The sequence below is a fragment of the Nipponia nippon genome, unplaced genomic scaffold (assembly GCF_047370975.1).
Source record: "Nipponia nippon isolate SJK-2023a ecotype South Korea unplaced genomic scaffold, ASM4737097v1 scaffold_9, whole genome shotgun sequence".
Lineage (NCBI taxonomy): Eukaryota > Metazoa > Chordata > Aves > Pelecaniformes > Threskiornithidae > Nipponia > Nipponia nippon.
Window position 1 is genome coordinate 13,519,374 of NW_028262413.1, and position 27,419 is coordinate 13,546,792.

Sequence of the window (27,419 nt, forward strand, 5' to 3'; positions counted from 1 at the left end):
ACGGTGTGTAATTAAAATAACAGGCTTGGGGGAAGCCCAGGTTTCAGCAGATGTTTATGCAGCTTAAAATTCTTTCCACCAGCGCCTCTGGGTCCCCCTTGCTGCCGGCCTCACCCCAGCACCCTCTGCTTCACTGCTCGCACCCATCTCTTCCTCCCTCCCTCGGGGTGCTTTTGCTGAGCCTCTCTGCAAAGCCTCCAACGAGTTTTCCTTAAAGCATCTCTAGATGCATCTTCTCCATACTTTCACTACCTAACCCCCTCATTTATTTACCTACTAATTTCTCTTTGTGGGAGAAACTGGAGATAAAGGGAATGCTGGAAAAACCATCAGGACTCCTAAACCTTGGAAGTTACTATGGAGGGAACCAATTTGGGACTGAAGCTAAGAATTACTCAGGTGGATTAAAGCAAGTAAGCGCACAGATGAGACACAGAAAAGAGTTTGATGAAGGACTTAATGTTTCATTTTGCTTATTCACTAGAATGACAACCTACGCTCTCTCCATGTTATTTATTTCTTACCTTCTCCATCCTTTGCCCATCGAGCCTGTGCATTCTTTGAAGCTGAAACTCTCTTCACTGAACGTTACTTTTTGAAGCTAAGCCGTTTAAAACACAATGTAATCCCAAACATTTTCTTTCTTCCCATCCCAACAACCAGCAAAAAAAGATCAGTTTTGAAACAAACTGAATTTTATTTTTTGCAAATGTTTGCAAGCAACAAGATTTTTCTGAAAACTTGTCTCAAAAGGCAGAGAGGAAGAGTTAAAGCGGAGAATGTGCTACCCTTTCCGCAGCTTTTACAAAGCCATTTAACAAAGGTGAAAAAACAATGAGGAACAAAATGAATTGCAGCACATATACAAAAATAGCATTATTAAAAAACAAACGGTAGAGTATTTGAACATGTTTTAGCCCAAGTGTGCAAGTGTCCATGTGATTCTACCTATTCACCAAAACTAAACTAAAATATACGGGAACTTGCAATATTACAGGCTCTGATTGTATGACGTCTTTCTGCTATTGCAACGGCAGCTTGACAACGCGCGGTTCTATGCCACACGTACCCCAGTCCAGCCGAGACCTGCCGCAGCGCAGGGCAGTCCCTCAGCTGGCCCTACAAGACGCCCGTTCGTCCCTCCTCCCCCGTCAGACCTGACACTGATGTGGCTGCGCAGCCAGGACACCGGCCCTGCGCCTGCCTAATTCCTAGATCTCACTAAGAAGGACAGAGATTACGGCGGGAGAGAAGAGAAAGATGATCCCTTTTGGCAGCAGCCAGCAAGTCAATCGGATTAATTAATGCATGAAGCTACGTGCCAACCAATGAATGTAGTAAATACACGAAATATTTTCATAAAATGTGATTTCCTGTGTATTTAGCCCTCAAAAGCATATGATATCCATATTTGTCAGTAATAATGTTCAACAATCCCATCTAGTAGTTTTCTCTCCAAAAAGGAGAAAAGAAGCACAGAAAACATTAACCACTGCGTAGAACCATCCACGACTCCACACCCACCCTCTAAGTCACATGCTGGACGTTTTGAGCATTCTTACACGTGTAGCAGTATAACGGCCAGCTTCACCATGGCAGCATTCATCTTCTTCGCAGCAACCTGAATCACACTTGTTTTCAACCTGGAAATTGTCATGGACTTTGAAATGGCAAATGTTACACAGAAGGTTAGCCAGATGGAACGGTATCATCAACAATAAAATTAAATTAGTGCTAAATTTACTCCCAGCTTATCTCACTTGATTATATTGGTTTACATTTGACTATATATACACAATACCAAAAATATGCCTATTTTGTATTCAAACATTGCCAACATAATACCATTTTTAGTTGAGGCAATCCAAAAGACTTGGCCAAAAACCCAAAGACCTTATGAAGTTCAGTGATAGCTGAGAAAATAATTTTGACAACCTCCCTCACCATACCCTCAGTGAGTACTTAAATTGAATGGCAGCAGAAGGTACATTAAACCACCCTCAAACTTCTTGCCACCAACAAGCCCTACTGAGGGTAATGGGAACAACAGATACTAGGTATCCTTGAGGGAAAAAAACACCTCCGGAGCCTACAGCTAAGCCGTGTGTGTCTGTGTGTGTGTGTCTGTGTGTCTGTGTGCACATCTGTGTGTGTGCATGTGCATGGCGCGAGGGCAAAGCTAAGTATGATTGCAGTGGTTATCCAAGCACAGAGGTTTCACAGTCTCACTCTCACAGTAGTGCTTATCATTTCAGCCTTTTGAAAGCTTATTATAGAAACATAATCAAAATACAGAATGTTTTCTTGAAGAAAATGAGCCATCATTCACCCTCTATTTGTTCAGAATTATATTCAAAGTATTGCTTTTCACAGTTCACTGGCACGTCAGAGCACTGCACACAAAATTAAATACGGTATTAAAGATGTCTATGGAGAGAAAAAATGTTATCACAGAAGCACAGAGGTAGAAGGCTTCAAAGAACTAAACCTGAGTTACACAATTATTAGTTTCTACATACCTAGCATAATCAACTATCCTAACAGCCTTTGAGCATCTAGCATCTTTTCACATCTGGGTACCTTTTCAGCTGCACTGTAAGAGGTACCACGCTACCACTTAAGTCAGCTACTTGTCTTGTAGAGAGTTCCGACTTAGCCTTTCACTGAAGTGATCTGTCCATGCTACGTATGTTTGACATAGGGGCGTGACTGAGAACAAGCAAGTAGTGTCTTAAATCTTAAGTAGCTTTGTGTCCTTATATTTAACAATGCAAGTTCTCAAAGATTTACTGTGAAGAAATAAAGAGTGAATGATAAACCTTCAAAAGAAAAAAAAAAATTGTGTATGTACACATAGTGAAGAAATCTTCAGTTTCCATCACCAAAGTGTATTCTGAGGGAAAAACACCCCAATAAATCAGTGGCAAAAGCTGCCCCATTTTGGCACCCGATTTCTGTAGCATAGACAATGCTTCAGACAAAAAAAAAAAAAAAAAAAAAAGCACTGCCTTTTATTTCTGTTTTATTTAGGAACTTTTGCTCTTTGTAAGGTAAGGGTGATAATGTGAAATTTTACTTTATGATATGAAAGTGTAAAAGAAAAAAAAATTAAAGAGATGTTGCCTCCCCCTTTTCCAAATAAGTACTACTGAAAAATCTCCATAGTTATGTATTTTTGACAGTACTTCACAGAACCCTGGACATGTATGCTGGTAAACTAATCTTCACAGAAATAATTTTGAAAAGTAAAATATAAGCACATTTGACAGTAAATGACAATGTATTTCATGTGTATTTTGTATAAATAGTTTAAAATTTAAGACTTCTGAAGTCAAAGATCCTAAATATATCAGACAACTTACAAGGACCGAACACTTCACAGGGGTTCCTTTCAAAGGGCATCTTGTAATGCAGCTGCTCTGGCTGCAGGGAGCAGGAAGCTCTTGCTTCTGCCAGTTACAGCACTGCCACCGACCTTACCCACACAGTATCAGTCAGAAGAGACACGTTGCTCTTGTACTCTCTTTGATGGTTATTCAGCAAATATCTGAGAAATAGCACGAGCATAAAATTTGAAGTATTCCACATAGTTAGAAACAGGGATTCTCAGCAAAGACACTTTTAAGTATATTATGGAAAATACTCCACAGCAAGTAACTGGTATCTACTGTCATACATATATTGCATAAATTATACTCTTGTTTATTTGTAATTTTAGTTTTCCCCCACCTTCTTTCACTGCAAGCTGAGAGCAGTAAACATTTTTGGAAGTTATACAAGGAAAGAGAAAGTTCAGTCTGAAGTCTGTCCAGATGGATCAGATTGATTTCTTGGTGTCTCATGCCACCTCCTCTCCTCAGCTGTCATTTTAAAGATTGAACCTTCAGTTCTCAGTGCATCTGAAACAACAGTAATGTGGATACACACCAAACCCAAATGTAGTGAGCCTGCTTGTTTGGTTGTTTTCTGTGTGGGGGCGTGGGTTCTTGGGTTTTTTAAGTTTAAGTAAGCATCAGAAGCAGAACTGAGCAGATGCATTTAAGAGACAGACTACTGCCCGTTCATCTCCAAAGCAGGTTACTAGATTACAGGCAGAGTAACGGTGATCTATCGTGGCCTGAGTCTTCCTCTGTTTCTGGAATCCGAGGCAGGAGAGCAGACCGTGTCAATCCCCAGAATTTCTGAGGTGACATATCCTTTTTGGTAGCTGTGAACTTCCATCCCATATGGTTCGCACAGATCCTGCACTGGGCTATAGTCCAGGCATACCTACCAAAAACCAAACAAAAGGTTGATGTTAAGGTGTAAGGAAGAGACATCTTAAGTGAGCTGTGTTCCAGTATTTTTATCAGGTAAGAAGGGAATACTAGTCTAAAGCTAGATTTTCAAAGAAACTACGGGAATTAAGGTACTCAGCTCCCACCTAAAAACCCTGCAGATCTTAAAGAAAACATCATTCAAGTAGAGAAAGCAACTCAAGCATTTTACTAGCACAATATTTCAGCAGTATGATAAAATACTACGTGCTTTAAAGAAGAGTCAGAAAATGGTTCTCAGAGAGGAAGTTACTTAATGGAAATAAAACTGGTTTTTGCACTGCTCCTAGATTAACAGGGAATTGTACTTTCCAGAGCAACAGGGCTTTACTTTAACAGCTTTAAAACGCAGAATATGAATATTTTGAAACCCTCATAGAAGAGAAGAGCTCAGAAAACACATAAGGATGAGAAAAATTAACTCTAGGTATCATAAGCCACAAGTTTTCTTCAGGAGTCTTAAAGAGTGCATTTCTTATGACAGATATGCCACATATCCTCCAAGTCATCACTCGGTTCTATGTGATAATCCAGAAAAAAAAAAAAACATGATCAACACGAGAAAACGGAAGAGTAAATGTGTACATGCATTACTCAAGAACCCTGGACTGGCTACAGACATAGCAACATATTATTTTATGCTGCTTCAGAAAAGGACATGATAGCCAAAGGGACAGAAGAATGATTTCTAACACTCTCGTACTTAAAGGACCACACAGAAAAGTGATCTGGTAAAAATGTATTTAAGAATATTTTTGTGAAACTAAAATTCAAATATAGTTTGACATTTGAGCTATTTTCAAGAGTTAAATATTCAAAGTTTTGAATGAGCACCTGAAGCATGCTTGTCTAGCCAAAAAAACATTAAATATAAGCTACCAGAGAAGGGTGACATTTTGGTGCAAGACCCTTCACTACTAGGCAGACTTGTAGATCTTGACAGTTAATTATGCTACTGTTAGAGATTTTAATTAATTATCTAATAATAATAATTAATTAAATAAATAAACCCCCCAAAGGTAATCAGATTAATACAAAGTTAGTGATTTTTAAATTAATGTAACATTTATTCAGTTTTTAGATCTAAAAAAGTATCTCAATAGCATAACTGCATTTATTTATTATGTTTCCCATTTGCACTTTATTCACTTTATGATCAAAGAAAGCTGAATGGAAACAGTAATTATTATTTTAGTTGTGGCTTATACAAAACCATACACAAAGAAACTCCCAGACAATCACTATCCTGTTTATAGCTCTCAGATGCTAGACTATGTTTTAAAATCTTAAGATATCTATATACTTAAAAAATTCCAGAGAAATTCTGAAAACATTCTATCTGAATTTTCCATTTTATTCTCTATATTGAAAAGGTCTAAATTTACTTTCCTATTTTTCATATCAGCAAAATGACAGCATATGTTTCAAGAATTACATATTTACTATTCCACCATCACAGGAATACATTTACAACCAAATTTCTCTCATTTACTAATAAAATTTGTTTTAACTGTTATTACCCAGGAAACCAGCTGTGCTCTGTTGATGGTCGTCCACTGAGATTCAAGTTGCAGGCTTTATATACAGTAAGGGTTTCATGGATGTACCCATGAGGATTCACATATGCTGCCATGGGTCCACATAAGGATAAACTACAACAGACAATTAACAATTTTGTCAGAGTTCAAGGAAGAAACAAAAACCAAAGGTGATCAAATGTAAACAGAGGAAAAACTGCCAACCATGCTTAGAACTATTTTCCATAGCAAAAGAACCACTTTAGGCTGTAGAAAAAAAGTACCTTTAATTATGTTATTAAAAATTAAAAGCAAATAGATACTAATGTAAATTATCATTGGTCAAATTGTTTTAGAATTGCAGAAATTTAAGTGTCCAGTGTTATAAATCCGATGCATTGATCACTGACATAAATTATTGCTGTTACCTACTTACTAAGTCCCTGCTTCAGAAAAGGTATTTAAAAAGATATTATCGCAAGTAAGGACTAAGACATTCTTGTGTTCAGATGAACCTCACCCAGCTGTTTGTGAAAGGGGACAAGTTACTTAGAGGATAGCTGACAGGATGCTATGGAAACTACCTCATTTAAGGCAGTTATTAATCTTTCTCTCAAAAACCTACAGCTCAGTATAATAAAAAAAAGTATGATAGACTCATAATTTATTGTGCTTGCTGCTTTGGAATAGCAACTTCCAATAAAACCAAGTAACACCTATATTGCTACTCTTAAATCTAACTTTAAAAGTAAGCAAAAATGTTCATTCATTACACTAACTTCTCGTCATTCTTCTGTTAAAGTACATCATATTGACACAGCAGGAATCGTGGTTTCTGGAAACCATCATTTGATTAGAAGATAAGAAAGGGCTTTTAATTACCATGTCAGCTTCTTATCACACTGATAAAGGAAAACTGTGGAGAGTCTTGCTTTGTTAAACCAAGACATCTTTTAACCTTCACATTATCATGTGATGGACAGATATTAGTTATTCAAGATAAAAATAGTGACAAGACTGCCAGAAGCAGCAATTATTTGGAAAATGTATAGTCTTATCATTGTTGAACATGGAAGATATTGTATAGGTCAAATATATAATGGGAATATATTGTCTAGTGAAATTATTAGGATTAAACCCTATAATCTTAAAATAAAAAAAAAGATATCACAACGCTTAATGACATAAAAGACAAATTTCCTTACATGGCAACATCCGGGGAGCCTATCTACGCCACTCAATTAGTGCATTTTAATCTGCCACTGAAGACTGTTAACATTTAGAAGTTGGGATGTAATGCTGAGAGAGAATTTTTTGTCCTTTTATTTCTGAATAAAGTTCATGAGATCCCACATTTTATATGTAACAAATCTGTATTTCAGAACTCACTGGAGAGTGCAACTCTTTAGTGGCAAGGTGCTGGACTAGGTGACATAACATGGCCTTTCACACTAACTCCTGTTACAATATACATGCCAATGTTCGGATTTATTAACTTTTTATTAAAAGCTCAAATAACCTGCTTTGCTTTATAAAGAAAATTCCCTATAAATATTTACTTAAATTTTATTAGAGTTGAGAGTAGTTATAAGATACATCCTAGCTTAATCTGTTTTGCTGTGCCAATGTTTCTGATCAAGAACCTCCCAAAGATTAAGAGTAATAAACTCACCTGAATATTTCATTCTTGGTAGTTATTTCTGTATCTTGGCATTGCTTACAACAAAGAGATGTACACTTGAAAAGAAAAACAAAGAGGGTAATTTCATTCATTTCCAGACGCTTGTCAGCACAGTGGCAAATAATAAAAACGCCTCTCCCCTTCCCTCGGAATAGACTTTGTACCAATTCTTTTGTTTATCTGGGCAGCAGTCACTTAGGTTTTCTCTTTCTAGCAAAGGATAAAAAAATTTGCTATTATTTATGGTAAACATTAATTGTTATCTAAAAGATAAAACATTTTTATACACTTTTTTTTGCCCTGCAAAAAAAAATCCACACACAGAAGAGAATCTGACTACACAAAGGTAATAAATGAGCCAACCTTCTAAGGTTTCTAAAAATTAATTTAGAAAAAAAAAACTTTGCTCTTCTAAGATATAACACAGAAAAGGTAGATGAGTACAAATGCATCCATTAAGTTTTTCTAAATTTGAGAATACTGTAGATCAGTGGTTTTAATCTCCTCAAGAAAAATATGTAAGATGTATTGATCTTTCTCTTTAAGATCATATATCTTCTACAATTTCTAGAAAGTAGAATGAAACAATTCATCACTGACATTGCCCAGAAAATAAGCATTTAAATCAGCTTAGTAGTACACTACTATTAATTATCAGGAGGTGCATCACTTCTACCTCTTTCTAAAGGTAATGCATGTGAAATTACCCCAAAAATGATCCACTACATTTTGGAACAAAATGCTGGGCCTAGGATCTTCACTTGGACAAGTTCCTGTGTGAGCGCATTTCCTTTTAAAACTTTAAGTAAATCATAGTTTGTGCTTCTGAGTCTCCCTGAGCTCTGACTCCTGCACTCCACTCGTGATACTACACAGGCTTACGTCAGTCTTTACTTTCCCTTTCCTCTATTCCGATGCTCTGGGCTTGTTGCTGTATTTCAACTTCCTCCAGCTCCTTTCTTGCAGGTGACACTGGTTCTGCCCCACACTTTCAACACACTGTCTACTGATCTTGGAGACTGAGGGAGGAAAATTGCTCTACTCTACAGATACTATTTATCATACACCAGTTCTCTTCACTTCCCTTCTTAAAGCTCACTTGGCCTTTCTCTCCTACCAGGGACCTTTAACGCCTGCAATCTCTCACTCTTTTAAATCGCCCTTACTCACGGATTATAATCTAATGCTCATATAACCCTCTCAAAATCCAATTTAGACAGCTACTTAATTCCATCCCTCCATTTCCAAACCTATCTAATTACTACAGTTAGCACTCTCAAGCAGAATTCACAGAAGTATGATACCTGTGAGTGATGTACATCCCTTTAAAAACAAGCACAGAAACAGTTAACTGTCTTTAATAACAGAAAAAGCTATTAAAAGTGCAATATAATACACTGATATCAAAGATAAAAGAAAATGGATCACATCTTACAATATTACTGTAAATTACATTCTGAACAATGAAACATGTTAAGTCCATCCTTCTCGAGTAAACCAAAATATATGTTATGTTGCCAGGGCACCCCTTCTGATTAAAGAACCCTGGCTTAAAAAGAGTGGATTTGACCAAAATAAATGTTGCTAAAAAATTGTAAAAAACCATAATGCACTTACCATTCTCACACTAATATAGAACAGTTAAACACATTTACAAAATAAAATGTCACACGCTGATGAAGAAAACACCTTTTTGGTGTAGGCTAAAAATCAACTTTACCTTCTATTTTATGGGGGTAACTTAAGTCCTCTTGTCTCTTTGGGATTTATAGAAAATATACTATGTACTGAACATGAACAGTTCTTAGTAGTACCTGAATATCAAGAATATTTTCAGAGTTTCTGACTCAGGAAAGACAAAATGAAGTTTAATCTGATTACAGAGCCTCACGCAAAAAACTGTCCATTTTTGTCTCAGAATTTAAGAGAGACATTTTCCGTCTCCTTTTCTCTGTATATTCCCTTTTAGATTTCTGGTGCATGAACTTTGAGAAGTGGAACAATATTAAAATGACACTCCGGTTCTCTTTTGTGCAGAAACAGGCAGTACTTTTTAGGCAAACAGGCAAAATTTCCACTGCTCTATATCCAGTAGCCAAACACAACAGTGACTGGGGTTATGTTATACCTAATGTTTGAGACAGTACTTTGGTATCCCCAGCAAGCTTACAACCAGCAAGGTGAGGGTCAACCAGGATGTATATAGCTATTCTTTGTGATATGAAAGTATTAACAAAATATTAATTTGTCTCTCCATTCAAGAATTGCACAGTAAATATTCCAGCTACCACTATCAAACACATAAAGAAGTTTACAGTTAAAACTTGTATTTATACCAATGGCTCTTTTCAGTGTTTTCTTGTTGTAAAGAAAATAGCAATCTGAACTCCTGTGGGAGATGTTGTTGCAAATGCTGTTCCTAAACAAGTCAGATGTGACACGAGGTTGACTGATACTTAGTTGCATTATCAGTTATAATATATAATATTACTTATAGTACATATTATTATTAAGAAAGTATATATTATTATAAAGAAATGTACTATGTAAAAATAAAAAACTTTAATGTCCTACATTAGAGCATTACATCGCCATGGCAATGGAAAGAAGGGAAGGGAAGACAAGTTTTTAAACATCTTGAAAAGGTATTGGCTAACAAGTCAATACATGTCTTTTGCAAAAATCCTTTCAGTCCAATACTTAGATTTATACTCAATAGCTCAATACTACGAAGATTTATCTTTTGTTACAAAATCCACAAGTTTTCATCGCACAAAGCTACTTGATTGCGGTGTATCATACTGTTAATAGGGAGTTATGATGTTCCTAAGATGGTTATGAGCAACATTGGACTTCTAGCACCATCTCTTGGCTAAAAAAGTGCTGTGAGGTGTTGAAATACGATTTCCAACAAAAGCAAGTATTACTATATGTTTCCTGCTTGCTGCTAAACAAAGTCTAGTATTGTGAGAGAGCGTTTTCTTTCTTGAGCAAACTTTTAAAAGGGAAGGAAGAAATAAAAGAACACCGAAATTCACTCTCTAGAAGTATTATTTGGAAATTTCATACATTTTTGTTATAGATTGTAACAATCACTCCTATTTTTTTTGTGCAAACAATTTAATGACAAAGAAAAAAATACTCACTTTGTTCATAATATCTAATTCACACCGGAGTCGCTGAACAGCACTGCCTATTTTAAGCAACTGTATACGCAACGCATCATCAATTGGCAGGCAAGCAGCAACTCTGTAAGAAAAATCTGGAAATGAGAAAGTACCAGGCCTGTTAGAATTTTGGAGACAAATAAAACCTACTACTTATACTCACTTACAGATAGAGTGCTGAAACTGAGGTTTACAGTAGACTTTTAGAGGTCATGTTGGTACATCCTGCTGCCCTAAGGCTGGAACATGTACACGTAAAACCTCTTCCAAGATATCTGTCTAATCCATACTTAAAGATCACCAGTGATGGAGACTGAAGAATGCTAGTAAGGTAATGTATTCTAAAACCAGAAGAGACCCCTGGAGAACATTGTATGATACAGACTTCCACTTCCACAGTGAATTACTGAGTTTTCCAACCACTGGTTGTTACCTTTATGCTTGCACTTCCTCTTTTTCTTGCAAAAAGAAAGATGGGCTTTTATGAGAGAAGGAAAAATTAAAGAGAAAAAATCCCAAACATACACCTTCTTCATAAATTACAACCAAGTTATATTACTCACATTAGTACTAAGAAAGTATTCTTTACTGTTACACTGTGAGAAGGAAAAAGACATACTCTGTATACACTCCCTTCTGGAAGTTTTGGAGTTTTTGCTTTTTCACATTTGAATGCAGACCAAAATGAGACCCAAAAATATTCAGTCAAGAAGACAGACTTTTTTTTTTTTTTAAAAAAAAGTTTTAATAGGATAGTAAATTCTCAGGCAGCAACTTCAATCAGGTATTAAAAAGGTACAAACACAAAAGGTAGTGGACTTTACTAGTCATTCTTTACTTTAGCTAACAAAAACCTTGCTAGGCTGGAAATCACCCCATTCCTCAGAGCCTGTAAAAGAATTCAAAAACTGAAAATTTAAGCCAGCAAAATATCAGTGTGCTGTGAATCATGAGAAGAGAAATGCCAAAAAATACTGGATTTTTTTGTTTGTTTTCAGATTATTTCATACACTTTCCATATACGGTCCTTTAAGCAGCACGCTGGGCAAAGCAGACGGGAAGTACTTTCAACAACTACTTTAGGCAAATCAGAAACGAGAGTTCCATGTACATCAAAACTATTGAGCCCAGACCTGTATTTGGTGCTCAACTGACTTTAATTGCAGACTGCAGTTTTAATTTCCCCTTTATTAGGCATTTGAGAGTCTACACAGGAAAGGATGTTTTTCCCCTTAGAAAGGCTTCAACTGAAATTTCCTTCTTATTAGATCCTACAGACCTGCAGACAGAACAGACTTGTTGGCTGGGGCATAACCCCAATGCTGGCTAAGGCATGGAATCTGATACCAACTTTTTTGCCATTAGGTGCTATTTTCCCTGCTGTCTAATAAGAGGTAATAAGAAGTAAGAACAAAGAGATTGTATATACTAACACTTAGACGTACGTAAAGATAATTTTAAAAATCTAGTATGCTTTTGGCTCATTTTCCTATGAAACACTTAGATCACATTCCTCCTGCCATGGAGAACGATGGAGTTCTATTTCTTTTACTGAACGTGTTTCCGCATGGATGGAGGATGTTTCTGTGTTTAAAGCTCTATCATCCTTTCGTGAAAGTCAATCACCAAAATTTATTGGAAACTGGAAGTGAAGGATGGACTGCCAATAAAAGGTAGTTGTCTAAGTTTTGTTTTCTTAAGAAACTTAAGAAACAAGAAAATTGAGTTCATAGGCTAAACAACGTCATACCTATCGGGTTTGTTGGAAGAGATTCATCTTTAAGATTTTCATCCCATTCATGTAGCTGCCTCTTGACTCTTTCCATCAAGGTTTCCTTTTGTTAGAAGAAAAGCCTAATTTAAATACATAGGTATTTCTGTTTTCTTAGGAAAAAAAAAAAAAAAAGGAAGCAAAATGTAGAGTAAGCTATTTTCCCTAAGTGGACATTAGCTTTTAAGCCTTACAATAATTACAGGCTCATTTTGTACCTACATATTTTAAACTAAGAGCAAAACAGGATGAGAAACGGGCCAAAATGAACCAACAGCCCATGGTGGTTATAACTCTCATTTGAGATAAGGAGACAACTGCTAAAATTCTAGAACTGTACGAATGAGATGAGGGCTAGCCTCCTCCCTACTGCTGCTTTTTCTTACACTAATTACTTTATGTACTAATATGCATATATACATATGTATATAAAGAAATATGTACATTTTAAATAGTAAATCAACTTCAACAGGAAAGACAGACCTAAGACTATCCGGCACCCAGGTGGTTAGGACATTCACCTGGAGCATGTGGTACAGAGGATCCAGTTTTTGCTCTGAGACAACATAGCATGAACCTGAACCTCTGCTACCCACCCCAGACGCATGCTCTAGCATGAGGGAACAACTATACAGAGTGGGGAGCCCTTCCTGCTCTTTTCACAGTAAACTGGAAACTGTACACTAAAATGTAACTTATGAGCCAAAAAAATTAAAGCTATTACATTATCCAATAATTATATATTAAAACATACAAAACAAATTGTAGATTATTTGGAAATACACAGGGTGAACTTACAGCATCATATAGAGAGTAGAGCCAGGGAGGCCAAGATGTCAAACTTGCACAGTGGAACTTCCTCTAAAACCAAAACCACAAATATTTGTTCTTTAACATTAGCAGATTTTAGGGTCAGTTCTTGTTCAAACAGATAAAACAGAGAAGAGATACCTGAATATTTAAAGATACAACAAATTATCACCATCAGACCAGTATTTCAACGTGAAGCTTCCAAACCACTTCTCAAATGCATTGAGAGCTATGACTTCTGTACGAGACAGACAATATATGCATTTTCTCAGAAAACCTGTCTCAGCATTAAAAGTATTTCTAATGTTTAGTAATAAGAAATTATGCCTTTCGAAAGAGTATTTATGTGAAATCTAGACAGTTCAAAAAAACGTAAGTACCATTAGATAGTGCATCTGTTCCTTAGTCTCCATCAATTGTTGGTACAAGGCGATTAAAGTATTCATATCAATTTAGTCAAATGCAGAAATAAAATGAAAGAAGGAGATTAATGGGCCATGTCAGGTATTTTAAGCTAACATATATAAATTCAAAGGATACATGATGATATTTTTAAAATAGAAATGTTAAAAACATAACCAAGTTAGGAGTTCCAGAAGACGCTTTCTCACAGCAGAACAGTTACTGATTAAGAAAACTTAGTCTTGATGTTTAGTCATATATTGCTAGCCACTCTCATTCTGGTATCTATTTTTAATGGAAACCATATTTTCAGAAACGCTTACTGCTTGTGCCAGCCTACTGAAAATCTATTAAACAGCTTTATTATAACTTCCCAAAGACAATGAACAAAACATTGTACTATATCCATCTAACAACATCCTATGAAATAAAATTCAGACCCAAATAGAGCACTGAGTAAGAAACAAATGTGGAGGAGGAAAACAAAAGCAATAGAAAAAAAACCAAAAACTAAAGGTCTCATAACTATTTTTTATTGAAGGGTATTCTTTCAAAATAAAAATGTTACTAATAGGAGTGGCCCATGCTACTGTATCGTACTTCGCTGTGAACATGACTAACACGTTCACTTCAATTGTGTACAAAAATATCTATACAACAATAGAGAGCAGATATGGAGGAACAAAATATAAATGGCCACCAATATCACCTCTAAAAAATCTTCAGCCTATGCATAGCCTGTGCATACCCTGCAGACAAGAAAAACTAGATTATAACCGAATTCCTTAACCACCAAATTTCCAGCAGTGTAAGGTTATTTGCTTAGTTAACCAATTCTCTACAGTAACTTCAGAACACTTAAATTTATAGATTTAGGTTAATAAAAATCTAAAAAGCAGTACACTACATAACCACATTGCTTTCCAAAAGAGGATCTCAAATTGTTCTATAAATACTTACAAATTAAATTCTCGTTTTCCCTTTGAGGGCAACTACCCTTATATTACAAATGAGGGGAAAAAAAAAATATAAGAATCAGGCAATAGAGACTAAGATCCACAGCAAATAAATGATACTTTGAAGAAAGAACTCAGGCACACCAAAATTCAAGTTACTGTTTTAATTAGCAAATGTATTTTCTGTGACAGCTGACATGGGGTCAGCTCTTGTATGGAGCAGAAACCGTTCTTAAAATGCAACTTCCATTTTCTGATGTTTCTCATCACATTAGTAAATATACAGAGGTACAGCTTGTCATATTGGAAACAGTCACAGTTCTACTGACATCAATAGAGTGATGGAGGTCAACAGGACGATGCCCCTACTCTGGATCTGTATCTCAGTCCACAAAACATGTGCACTGCATTTCAGCTACCATCAGAGAGACTCCGTCTTGGAAAGGGATTTCTGCCCCACTCCCACTAAGTTTAGTGTTTCTGGGCTTGTTAACTCATAGGTAAACTTGTTCAAGAACTCTGAGAATCAAAAGCTTTTTTTTTTTGCTACAGAGTTCAAAACCATTGAAGAAAAAAAAAATCCAAACCTTAGCTGCATCTGACAATGAGGAGAGTTACGAGGATTCTATATTAATTTCTGAAGGTAGTTCCAAAGATCTCTACAGATATAGAAGACTTCAAGGTATCTTTCCTCTTATATGCCACTGACTGAAACGGTGGGTTAAATAAATAATAAATAAGCCACAATTTTAGTTTTTTTAAAGGTGTCAGGTTGCCCTGTTTCACCACATCCTCTCCTACTGACCTCAGCGCTAACTCTTGTCCCATTAACCTTACCATGAATATTTGTCCGCTGTTAATGATAGTTAGTCTTTTAAAAGCTTGCACTGTGCCTGAGAATAAGCTAGGTTTACACTTGAAAGGCTTTTCCTGGTATAACTATACTAGTACAATACACTAGCATGGTGCTTATTATGGGAAACATAATTTATTCCAAGAAAATTATCCTTTTGACAGTACATTTTATTTCAGACTCCTAAAGGAAAACGCTGTATACTGGTAAAAGTGCACATTCACTTGTATAAATGCATCTTTTAGCACCTTTTAAACAGCACAGCTGTCTCTAGCACAAATCACACCTTATTATTCTCCTGAGCAATGCAGAAGTTTGTAGCTTAGGCCTGGCATCAGCCACTTAGGGCTCTTGAAAATTCTGCCCTACAATCTCAGTGTGAATTCCCTCCTGATTCCAAGTACTGTCACAGCTGCAGTGCTGCAAAAATACTGTAAACAAGCAAAGACAGAATTTGTGCCAGTGAAGCAAAATTAGATTCTACGAAAGTAGAACCTAATTCCTTAATGACAATGCCAACATCTTGATAATGATTATTTCTCCTCTACTTCTAAAGAAGTGTAAAGTCTGCATACTTATTAAAAAAGCTCTAGGAAATAAAATTGGTAAGACCATGGAACTGCTAATTCACTCACTCCATGTGGAAAAGCACCATCTTCTGCTAATAACTACTATGTCAACATATGCAGAGTGCATGAAAAAAATTAGAGATTTCTACGACCTTTTCTTATCTTGTCACTTTTAGTGCCATAATAAAATTTAAGAAAGTTTCTAAATTCAGTTAAAAAAAAGGAAAAAAAAAAAACAAAACACAGGGGGAGATTACATATTAACTATCTCGGAAGGTAAATCTGTTGAACAAATACTAACAAATCAAAAAACAGACTTAGAATGGATTGTATAGAAATATTGTGACCTGACAAAGATAATGACTAAACACAAAAATCAGCAAGAACTTTAGATATGTGTTACATAAAAATTTACAAGATGAAAGCACAATACAAAGCATGCTCAAAACTATAAAGAACAACCTAGTTGTTAGCCAGTAATCATCTATGTGGGAATATCTGACTGAGTTAAAAAACCTGAGTCTGTCATTCTAATGCAGATTTTCTGTGAAGAAGTAACTGCAGGTGCAGAAGTTACTCCTCTAGCTGATGCAGGTTTTAAAGCAAAATTAGCAAATGGAATCGTGATTCCAAGTTAAGACATTACAAGTCTTCAGCTTCATTACTGAAATTTAGGAGTCACATCTAAACCACCTCTGCTCTTTAAAGACCTCTTCTACCCTAATCAAACAGCCAGAAAAATGTCCTTATTTCCAAAACCAAACCATTATGACAAGTACAAAGCCAAAGCACTGGCACTGTCACCACTGATTGCCAATATTTTTATTGTCAAAGCAATGTCAGTAAAAATGAAGATGCTTCTTTGACCTTCCTACAAGTAAAACCCTACAAACTTACTGTTTTTTCCACCAACACTTCATCATCTACCAGCATAACCAACCAGCACTCTCTCTGAGGTGTTTTGAATATGTAAAAAAATAATAATTATAATATTACATGAATTATTATGTCATATTAATCTAATAATACTGTAATTAAAACCAACAAGAACTCATAATACAAAGCGTGTATTTCCCCATTGCTGATGGCTGATAAACAATCACACAATATGCGACAAAAGCAGGAGGTTGGCATCTAGCATCCCAGTCGTGCATCCTCCTCTAAAGATGAACAGATGGAATTTTATATTGCTTTTCAAAATACTATCAAAAATTAAAAGAAAAATACCACCACAACTAGTTTCTAACCTTTTGATATTTCTGCCACCACTGATGTATAGCTCGGTCCTGCCACTCTGTAGGTTTCGAAGAAGGAAATATATGGCATCGGCTGAGAGACTGCAGCTGTACTGCTGACATTGTTGAAGGCAGCACTCGCTCAGGAAGGATTTGTACTTTAGCCTGCTGGATTCTGATAAAAGAAAAAAAATATGATATATACACACATATACAAGAGTTTAAAAAAATGGATTTTACTCCTTATAAAAACATAGGCTTATGTAATAGATCTAATCACTACATAGTACTATAGAATTTAAGCAGCAATCCATTTAATCAGATTTTTAAAGTGGTATTAATTTAAATCAAATCACCTTAGGGAGCATACAGCATATCTGTAGCAAACCAAACACATACTGTTCTAGAACACAGATTATCTCATGCCCTTGGCTAAATTACTAAAGCCACTGTGCTGCCTGGACTTTGATCTCCCTAAATTGAAGACAGAAGCAATCTCTATTTTTCCTTTTCCTTTAAAAAACAGAATTAGCTGTTTTCCAAATATTTTTTGCACTGGTATACAGAGCTCTTGTAGAGTGATGAAGATCACAGCTTTAACTTTTTCAGCAAAAGTTTCTTTGCTGTTTTTTTTCCCCCACCCTCTCTCACAGTTAGCTTCCTTTTCCATGGGATACAACAGGCTGTCTTTGTATTTTAGAGCACTAGGTATCTGTTGGGATTGTGGTGGACAGAATTAAAGCCAGACTGACAGTGGCAACACAGCAGAACATTCTACCATCTCAGCATTGTATTTTTAGATTTTTGTCTCCTCAAGTTACTTTTGGTATAAACTAATAGTCAGCTATTACATATCAAACCCTCAGAAAGGAAGTTTAGCTGAAATGCAGTTTGCTATCTTCAAACCACAACAGCTTATGTGCTTAGCTGGAGTTCAAAATCAGCAGAAATAGGATATAGACTCTGATCATCTTTTAATATCCTAGCATCAACCAGGTCACCTGTTCCAGAAAGAGTTCAGCAACAGCTATGTGGCTACTAAGAATACTGTCTAGCAGGAAGGACTTTATATTTTAACAGTATTATGCATCAGAAATCCTGAAATATTAAGATGCATGTCATTACAAACTTCCAATTGTACTTACAGGGACAACACTGTAGAGGCAAACATTCATTTTTCCAATAATTACAGACCTCTGAAGTGTGCCATCTCTTAATATTCACTACAGATATCCATGTGTCAAGACACTTAAAATTCTTGCCAACAACAGACACAAAGCTAGTACATACTAACCTAGCACATACTAACCTGGCTATCCTTGTCCTCAGACAGCACCCCGCCCGTTACCCTCATGCCAGCAGCCCTTGCAGCTGGCTCATGAGGGTTCTGATCGCCAGAACTAGATTCCCTAACAGCACCAGTATCAAGTTAGAAAGCCTTAGGAACTTTACTGTACAAAATTGAAAATGTAAATGTACACGTAAGGTTTAGAAAACCTAACAGATTACTCTTGCAAATGACAGAATTAATGAGAATTAATTAGCCCAACCACTGAATCAGAAAGGCCTGCTTTTTGTTTTCGCCAAAGCAAAAATTTTCAGCATTTCTTACTGCTGATGGTTTGGAAGAGGTTCACAAATGGGTAAGTACGCTCAAATACTGACTATATTACTGAGACTTGAAGCATTCATCCATGAGCCTGGAAAAGTTTCTGTTGAGACAACTGACATACTCAGGTAAATCACAGTCATTCTGATGATATTAAGGTAAACACCGATTCCGATCTTGCTTCCATGTGCACAATATACAGACCCCTGTTTGTTCATGGAGGGCTCCGATCACTTTGCCTGTTGTTACTTGCATAGGTTTACTCTGAAGAAATGCTGGGAAGTGTTTCTATATTCTGAAAAGTGCCAGAATACTGGGACTGAGCAATGATTCTAGCTTAATTCAAGCATTTTGAATCGCATATGCATCCCTACAGAATTCCCAAGCACATGACTATTTGAAAGCAGAGTAACTCTATATAGTTTAAGTCATTCCAACAAATCTAGAGCTTGCCATGATGAGATTAATCTCACCTCCCTTATTTCACAATTTAAAAATTCATACGTAATAAACTTGCGAACATGCTGCGTAAAAGTGAGCTTTGCTAGTCAGTACATATAAAACCATCATAATAAAATGTTTTAACAGTACAACAAAATCACTATACATCTTAACTGTTTCTGGATACCGAATTCTCAGTAACGATGCCATTGCTACTGTAGCTGTCCAAGTACTGCCATCTTGTGTTCAAGCAATGGTTTTTCTAAGCTGCAAAATTTGGAATACGTTACCTGTTACCAAATGTTAGATAGTGATAAATAGCAAGTAGCACATGTATTCTTCATTTTTTCAGCTGCAGGTCATAAAAAAACTAAGAAAATGCTGATGTCAGACTGTTCCTAGGCCTCTTTCTAGAGCAGTGCCACTACACTGAACAATAGCAGAATACAGATGATAAGTTTTAGATTTACAGGTTTGGACGAAGATGATTTTTATATGCCTTGCAGGAAAGACTACAAAAACCTCTAGCAATTGTGCTCATGCACATGAGTTGTCACATGCTCACAGAATCGATGTCTGGAGCCTGTATCTCTGGAACATGATGCTGACAGAGGCTCATGATGCAATGTATGATGTCAAGAAGAACTTAAAAACGACAGAAGACTCAGCATACTCCTAACTAAATGCTAAGGGCCTCAGCCACTTTTTTAAATGGACAGAGGTATTAATTACATAATATGTTAAAACTGTCAGGAGCCTCTCAATATCACAGGTATCACATTGGAATATAGGAAAGAACAGGACTAGGATATAGAAAAGAATACTCCTATCAAAGCTGATTTGAGAGTGTTTGACAAGCACATGAAAAGAATTGTCAACCAGTAACAGGAGAAGTAGCACTTTTCTAGCAGTGAATTATCAGTGAACAATCAGAAAGGAAGAGGTAAGACTTGCTGAAGGTAAGGATGTACTAAACTGTGACAACGGTTTAACAAGATTTAGTATTTGAGAAAGTGAAAATGATGGGCTGCTTGTAGTTAGCAAAAATCAAGAACCTATTTTCATATTCAAATATTTATCCAGAAATCTCAATGTGCTTTTAATGTTTTACAAAAGGAAAAATGAACAAGAGAAGCAACTTGTTTCTCCATTATTACCAGACTTCAGTCCTCCCTTTTCATGGGCAGCTTCTCATGAAAGCCACCACCCCTCTGGGCACAGTTACTGTCCTCTCCATATCTGAATCATGTAGCTGAATCCTTCTGTATGCTGTTGAGGCTCAGTAGTTAAAGATTACTCAAAGTACAAAACAGGACAAGTATATTGTTATTAGCTGCACTGTCAGACCCTTGCCTGCAGCAGTTCAGAGCTGCAATTGCACATAAAGTTATGAAGTGGAACACATCCAATGCAGACCATCTCTAGAAAGGTCTCCTTTCAGAAAATGAAAGTTACAGCTCTTCAAAGGAATAGAATCTGGTTGCTATCAGAGAGGCTTTCCGCAAGACAACAGAAGGCACGCACTTGATATTGTATCCTCTCATTTCACATCTGGTTTGAAACAGGGATGTGAGAGATTTTGAAATAAAGCTTTATAACTTACAATGCAGGCAAATCAACATCTTTTTCCTGACTTAGTTTTCAGAAACAAAGTCATTCTGACAGATGTTTTCTCACACATATCAAATCAAACTACACATAGCTATTCTTCAGAGAATTTTATAGCAAAGTTATTAACAACTAAAACATGAGTCTTAGAACAGGAAATGTCAGAAGTCCTTAATAACCAGAGAAGCTACTGATTAAGCATTCAATTAATATCTATATTAATCAGTTAATTGTGTGACTGAAAGGGCAGATGCACCTGCAGTAAAATGTAAATGTTTTGGTGAAACAAGATTTGCACTATGTAGAATTAAATACATCATTTTCTTACCCATCTGACTGGGTTCTTATTTCAAGCACCTTGAACCTCTGTCTTCCTATTGCTTTCACTTTGACCGTTTCAATTCCATATTCCTGCTCTTCTCTGTAGGCATATATTTCTGCTGTCGTTCCAAAATGTGCTTCCCTTTCATGTACGTTACTAAAAGTAACAGAATTAAAAAGGTTACCTACACTCCAAATGGCATTGCTCATTCACATTCCATGAGTTAGTCTACCTGTGCTGACTGTACACGATTAGTCTTATCAAAAAGTAAACTTGGTAAAATACCTTGAACTAACTGCAATCATTATTTTTCCATTTTAAAAGCAACTTTTAATGTTTTGTTTGGTTGGGGGTTTTTGCCAGTTGACTTGGTTTTATTTTAGGGTCTAGAGGTGAAATTCTGGGAACACCAGTGTTATCTGCGTTTCAAATGCAGATACTGCGAAGTACCAAAATTCTTTAGATTGACTTTCTAAAAATAACTGCTCCCACCTCCCACATAATTAAACCACAGTAAACTGGGGGAAGAGGGAGGAGCATTCCCAACTTCTTTTGGCACAGATTAGACTTCCACCTTTTCTGCTTTTCTATCATCTCCCATCTCTCAACTCTATTCTGAAACATTTGTCTGTGCTTGTTAATTTATACACAAAACAAGCAAATACACCTTTACAACAGTACAGTTCTCAAAACAAGAATCCGATTTTTACATTTCAGATCAAGGCTTATTCTTTAAGCAAGATGGAGCAGTGCATTCAAACAGTTACTGAAGTCAAGAGGATGCTCAAACAAGGAAAGCAGATCAGCGCTTACTGTTTCTCTATACAAACATGTGATACTGTCATGCAGCTACCCAACATGACATGAAAACCTTTTTATTAGGTGTTGGAAGACAATTTTTGTCAAACTATTTCAAACCACAACTTATGTTATTCACCACAGAACTGATGCAACCATCTGCTTTTGACTTAGTATCCAAAGAAATTGTGCTAAAAATACATGCTGCATACCATCAGTAAACCCACTCGTGTATTTTACCTGTATGCAAGAACAGCAAATGTTCTGTCTTTCTGAATTAAATTCCGCACCATGCTAACCTCTTGAGGGCGAAAAAGCTGAAGAGGTAACGTCTGTCCAGGAATCAACATCACCATCACGTGGGGCAACACTGGAATCACCTGACAGCTGTCATCATCATGCACCGTTCTTCCATGAAACTCTTCCATATCAGAACCTAAATACTGAAAACAATAAGTAAGGAAATGACAGTAGCATAAGAGGTTTTGGTGATTTACAAGGATAAAATAAAATCAGGTCTTTGGCTTAAGGATATTACAATAGAATTACACAAAAACAATCAAAACCTCTTCAAGATGTATTTAATGGACGATATATGAAGAACATACCACATGTGATGTTGGCAAACTGGTATCAAAATTAATGACGTTTGGCTTTTCAGCTTCTTTACTACCTTGATCTTCAACTTCCATTTCATTCTCATCCTCTTCCTCGCTCTCTGCTAATAAGCACACATAGAATATTGTGTAGAGATCAATCAGCAAAGACTAAGATACTGAGAAACCATCAGAGAATCACAGAAATGCATTCAGTATTCCCAGGCTACAGCCTTTCACGAGGAAGCAACTTTTGTATTTGTAAAATGCGAAAAATAATTTTCTTGCTGTTACAGCAAAATCAGTGTTCTATAGAAAGGGTCAAAAGCTAGTAATTTATTTTTTAAAGGCTAAAGAACAACTTTTATTGGAAGAAAATAAACAAATTCTATCAGCTCAGTTTTTCACTACAGTAGTATTTACTTATCTCAATTCTAAATGTCTTCTGCCTGTACACGGGGATGCCAGATAACTTAATTTCTTGTAGGATGCTGAATACAGTGTTTGATGAAATACAAACCTGAGCAATATAACTGCACACATAAAGCAAACGAGTAAGAAGTAATCTGAAGCTCTATATTCATGCAAAGACTCTTGCCGGTATTTTAGACAATTTCACTGCTGTCAGCCTCTCCTGTGTGCATACCAAACACACACACAGACACAAACCCCAGCACACGCACAAACCCAGCAAAGGCAACTATTAAGGAAGCAAATAACATGACCCTGCAAAGGATTTCAGGTTCAAAATAGTATTTAAAAATTACTACTTTCTCCCCATTTCTCAGTTCCAGGTGTCAATTCTAAATTTACTTTCAGGCAAGAGGACAGGTAGATTATCAGTATATTTTGGAAACACATAAATAGTGCATTTATCTGTATAAAATCTGTACAAATATTTAGAATTAAATTAAAAAACATACCGAAGAGAATAAAAAAATATACCTATCTCTAAAATGCTGGTTTCACTGACTGTTCTGTGCATTACCATACAATGTATGCCTGCAAATACTCACCCAAAACAAATGCAATGTAATTATCACACATCTGTAACTGTCGTACTTGATCCTATTTCTTTTAACATAAACAGTATTTATATACCATGCTATATCCAAAATAGACGTTAGGAACTTTGCAAAACGATCTGCAGGATTCTTACACCAGTAACTGCTGGGTAATGGATAATCCCAATGGTGCTGAAAAACACCATTTAGATCTTAAAAGCTATTACATTACAAGACAGGCAGAAAAATATCTTTACAATAGTCTACCTAGTTGCCTGCCTTTGCAATTAGTATCTTCCTAAGAAATAAACCAGAGTTGAAAATTTAAAAGGTGGAGTGATTATCTTATCTGAAAGGTATTGTAGGCAAATCTTATAAAAGAAAGATGCTCCAGAAGGAAGGAGTCTTCCTTCAGAAATGGGAGCACCACCGCTCTCTTTCACTGAGATCGTACTATTTCTGAGCGTGGGAGGACAAGAGAACAATGAACAAGACATTATAAGCTGGTTTTGGAGAACCTTTTCTTTCCCTCTTTGGCCTTCAAACACATTTGTTAAATGTATTCTTTACAAAATGTTTAGTCAATAGTCTTCTTTCTGCTTCACCTCACCTTTTTTTTTTTTTATATTGCATAGTTTACAGAACCTTCTCTGTAGGAGGCACGGCACGGCATGCTGATGTTATGGGTCCATCCTATATTGTATTCATCTCAACAAGAAATGATCCAGCATGATGAGAAAAGAGGTTACAGAATCTCTTTGGTGTTTTACCTAATTACTGAACTTAAAGCAATAAGGTATCATCTTCCTAATTACTGTAAAAATATTCCATTTCTTTATGAAATTTCTCTTCCATTATATTCAGTTAGAAATACTTACCATGAATGATTGCAAAATGTTTAAGACGTACAAAACAGCAGGGAGGGAAGCTGACTTCATCAAAAATTACATTCTGGTTTGCATGCACTCTCATCAATCATTAGCGGGTTTAATAGCCTTTTAGAGAGAGGCTGTTTCACTTTGTTTTTTGAACACAAAAGGAATTAAGAGCAGTTGATTAGAAAGAACTGTGCCCTGCAAACTTTTGCTTGTTCTTGCCAAAAACGCACACTAGCTGCTGTGTGGTGGCAGAGGAACGATGACTCATTTTACTGCAGCAGCACCATGTGAATGTCGAAAAAGCACCACCGTCTTCACTCTCCTGCTCGATCACGCTACAGGAACAGGAGACGGAAGGCAAAACGAACTGCATCTTTTACATCCTTAACTATACCTATTTCTGTTGATTTTTTCTCTTTCAGGATTAGTGAGATCCCCACTACACAGAAACAAGGGAAACGCAGGTGCCAAAGGCACCCTGCATGACAAGGCTCACATTTCCTTCATGGCAGGTTAGGCATTCCCGGATGCTCATCCTGGCCCACTAACACTACCAAATCTACTCTCAACACCTTTGTGCAGAAATGAGGAAATATGAACCTCATTTAAACAAACAGGAACAGGGTAGGAAATATTAAGACTATATTTCCTAAAATATTCAGGAAATATTTTCATATTACTTTAACTATACAGGCATAAAATGCTCATAGAATTTCCTGCTATAGGAAATTACATTGGTTACTGGCAGGACTTACTGCTACATTCTCCTCTGCATGCTTATTCTGAAATAATGTTTTTTCCAGTTTAGCACGAGCTGCTTCCAAAACCATATGATCTCCTGTCGGTTTGGGGGCACTATAAGCTAAATCAGAAAAACGCACGTTATTATGCAATAGGTATCTCCCTGAGGAATCACACTGGTATATGCGGATGGACAAGCCGGGCTGTTTACAAACTCCAGCTTAAATACTGCAGAAGTCTGGACAGCGCGTGGAACCCAACACCGCCCTCAAGTCCTGTGCACAGCACCTCTTGCTTCTCTGCTTATTAATGGCATTAGAGAGCATTTAAACTGAGTGGAGACTTTCTAAAACAACAAACGTTTTCCTCACACCTCGTTTGGTTTTACAGAGGTCCAAATTTACAGGGAAGAGCGTCTGCGTTTGCTCACTTTGGTGGAAACCTCGCAGCATGTTCCACCCCATCAGCCGCCCAGCGCCTGAACACCCACGGACCGAGCCTCGCTTCTCCCACCGCGGAACGACGGGCTCAGCCAGTCCGGGCTGGAAGCGAGCGACGTGCCACCGCCAGCGCCAGCGCCAGCCCGCCGCCGCAGGGACGCTGCCGCTCCATTAGTCAACGTTTGCGCTGCACCGCCCACCACCCACCTCAAGGCTACCCCAGCAACACCGCCCGGGCTCCCCAGAGCTCCCCTTCTTCCCGCACAGCCCCGCAGCCTCCCCCTTGGCCCCACTCCGCCTTCCCTCACCCTCTCCCCGGGCCGGCGGGAGGCAGTCCCCGCTCCCCACACCGCCTGCCGCCCCACGCCCCCTCCCAAGCCACCCCCCTCCGGCCCCACAGCTCTCCCTGCCGCCCCTTCCCCGCGATCCCGCCCACGCACCGGGGCCCGGCCCCCTCCCCGCCCGCGGAGCCCCGGCCCGGTGCCTCACGCCCACCCCAGCCTAGCGCCTCCTCCCCGGCTCGGCCCGCAGCCCCGCCGGCCCCCCCTGCGCCCCCAGCCGGCCGCGGCCATTACCGGGCACCAGCTGTAGGTGGTTCCCCATGTTGTTATGGGGCTCGCCACCTCCTTCCTCGGCGGCCATCGCTGTTTACCCGGAGAGGAGCCTGGGAAGCCGCCGGCGCGGGGGGAGGAGGCGGGAGGAGGAGGAGCCCAGGAGTCGCGGCCCGGGGGGCGGCGCGGCGGCCTCTAGCGGCGCCTCCCGGGGAGTACAGGGGCTGCTGGCGGGCCGGGACTGTGCGCCGGCTCTCGGGGCTTCGTGTCGTCCCGCCCCGGCTCCCAGCGGGTGTATCTTATACTGCAGGCCCTGAGAAGGGCTTCGCGGAGCGCCGGCGGGCGGGGAGGCAGGGCGCTGTCCCTCAGCGCCGCGCTGAGGCGAGGGCGGCCGCTGCGGGCGGCGGCACCGTGTGCCCAGGGAGGGCCAGGCCCGCCGGCGCCGCCTGGAGGTCCCCGCGGCTCGGGGGTGGCAGGGGGCAGCGGGGACGAGGCGGTGCGTGTCCCTCGGCCCCCCCGGTGCCGCCTCTCGTCAGAGGACCCGGCCACGGCTGACGGCGGCAGACCCTGCCAGGGTGGCACCCGCTGCTTCTCTCTAAAGCGCTTCAGGCCTGAGCCCCGGCTTTGAGTTCTGAGAGAGGGGATGGACGTGAATAAAACCCATGGTGGATCACCTTTTGGGTAAATAGCTTGAAGCAGAAACCATAAACACCACGATTAGCTATGTGCAATCCCAGCAGAGATTCCTGAGGGAGACCAGGTCTCGCTGATGCAGAAATGTGAGCTGGAGAGGAGCCAGGGGAGGTATGCTTGGCGCAGGAAGGTTGAAATGACCTGCTTTATTCGTGGGACAGACCTGGTACCTGTGCACAACCGACGCTGCTGGGCCTCGCTGATCTGCCTCCTGCCACTGAAGATCCAGCCTGTCCCACCAGCCCCTCACCTCCCCACTGCCATGAAACCACAGCTCCGCTCCTCTGGCACGCTACTGTATGAGCACTTAGCACGAATATAACCTCAAAAGCAGTACTCCTGCCAGATGTGTGCCTCAGAAAAACGTCTGGGTGGTTGGCAGAGTATTTGAGGGTGCATCCATGGCTTAATGTCTTCTGTAGTGCCAAACCTCAGGTGTGCTGTACCTTGCACTTACTGTA

General features: G+C 38.5%; 1 protein-coding gene across 7 annotated transcripts; it reads right to left on the minus strand.

Moving 5' to 3' along the window:
• Positions 1-1,447: 1,447 nt before the first annotated feature.
• On the minus strand, positions 1,448-26,428 carry CRBN (cereblon). Of its 7 annotated transcripts, none has more exons than XM_087743498.1 (12): positions 26,290-26,401; positions 24,534-24,672; positions 22,664-22,776; positions 22,296-22,498; positions 21,264-21,413; positions 17,290-17,452; positions 13,251-13,313; positions 12,432-12,516; positions 10,661-10,776; positions 7,506-7,570; positions 5,837-5,968; positions 1,448-4,269 (listed from the first exon to the last, which is right to left on the minus strand). In XM_087743498.1, the coding sequence occupies exons 2-12, from the start codon at positions 24,625-24,627 to the stop codon at positions 4,086-4,088; spliced, it is 1,368 nt and encodes a 455-aa protein (XP_087599624.1). In that variant the 5' UTR covers positions 24,628-24,672; positions 26,290-26,401; the 3' UTR covers positions 1,448-4,085. The 7 variants fall into 7 exon arrangements, with proteins under 7 accessions (XP_087599624.1, XP_087599628.1, XP_087599627.1 ...); XM_087743502.1 differs by lacking the exon at positions 24,534-24,672 and adding an exon at positions 24,266-24,363 and having other exon boundaries at positions 26,290-26,346; XM_087743501.1 differs by lacking the exon at positions 24,534-24,672 and having other exon boundaries at positions 22,664-22,773; positions 26,290-26,428.
• Positions 26,429-27,419: the final 991 nt, after the last annotated feature.

Coding starts and splice junctions, on each gene's coding strand:
- CRBN (XM_087743498.1), bottom strand. CDS start 24,627: ATGAGAGTGCATGCAAACCAGAATGTAATTTTTGATGAAGTCAGCTTC. Junction 7,571..10,660: donor AATTAGATATTATGAACAAA/GTGAGTATTTTT, acceptor TTTCTTTTCAAG/TGTACATCTCTTTGTTGTAA. Junction 4,270..5,836: donor GAGCACAGCTGGTTTCCTGG/GTAATAACAGTT, acceptor GGTTTTTGGTAG/GTATGCCTGGACTATAGCCC.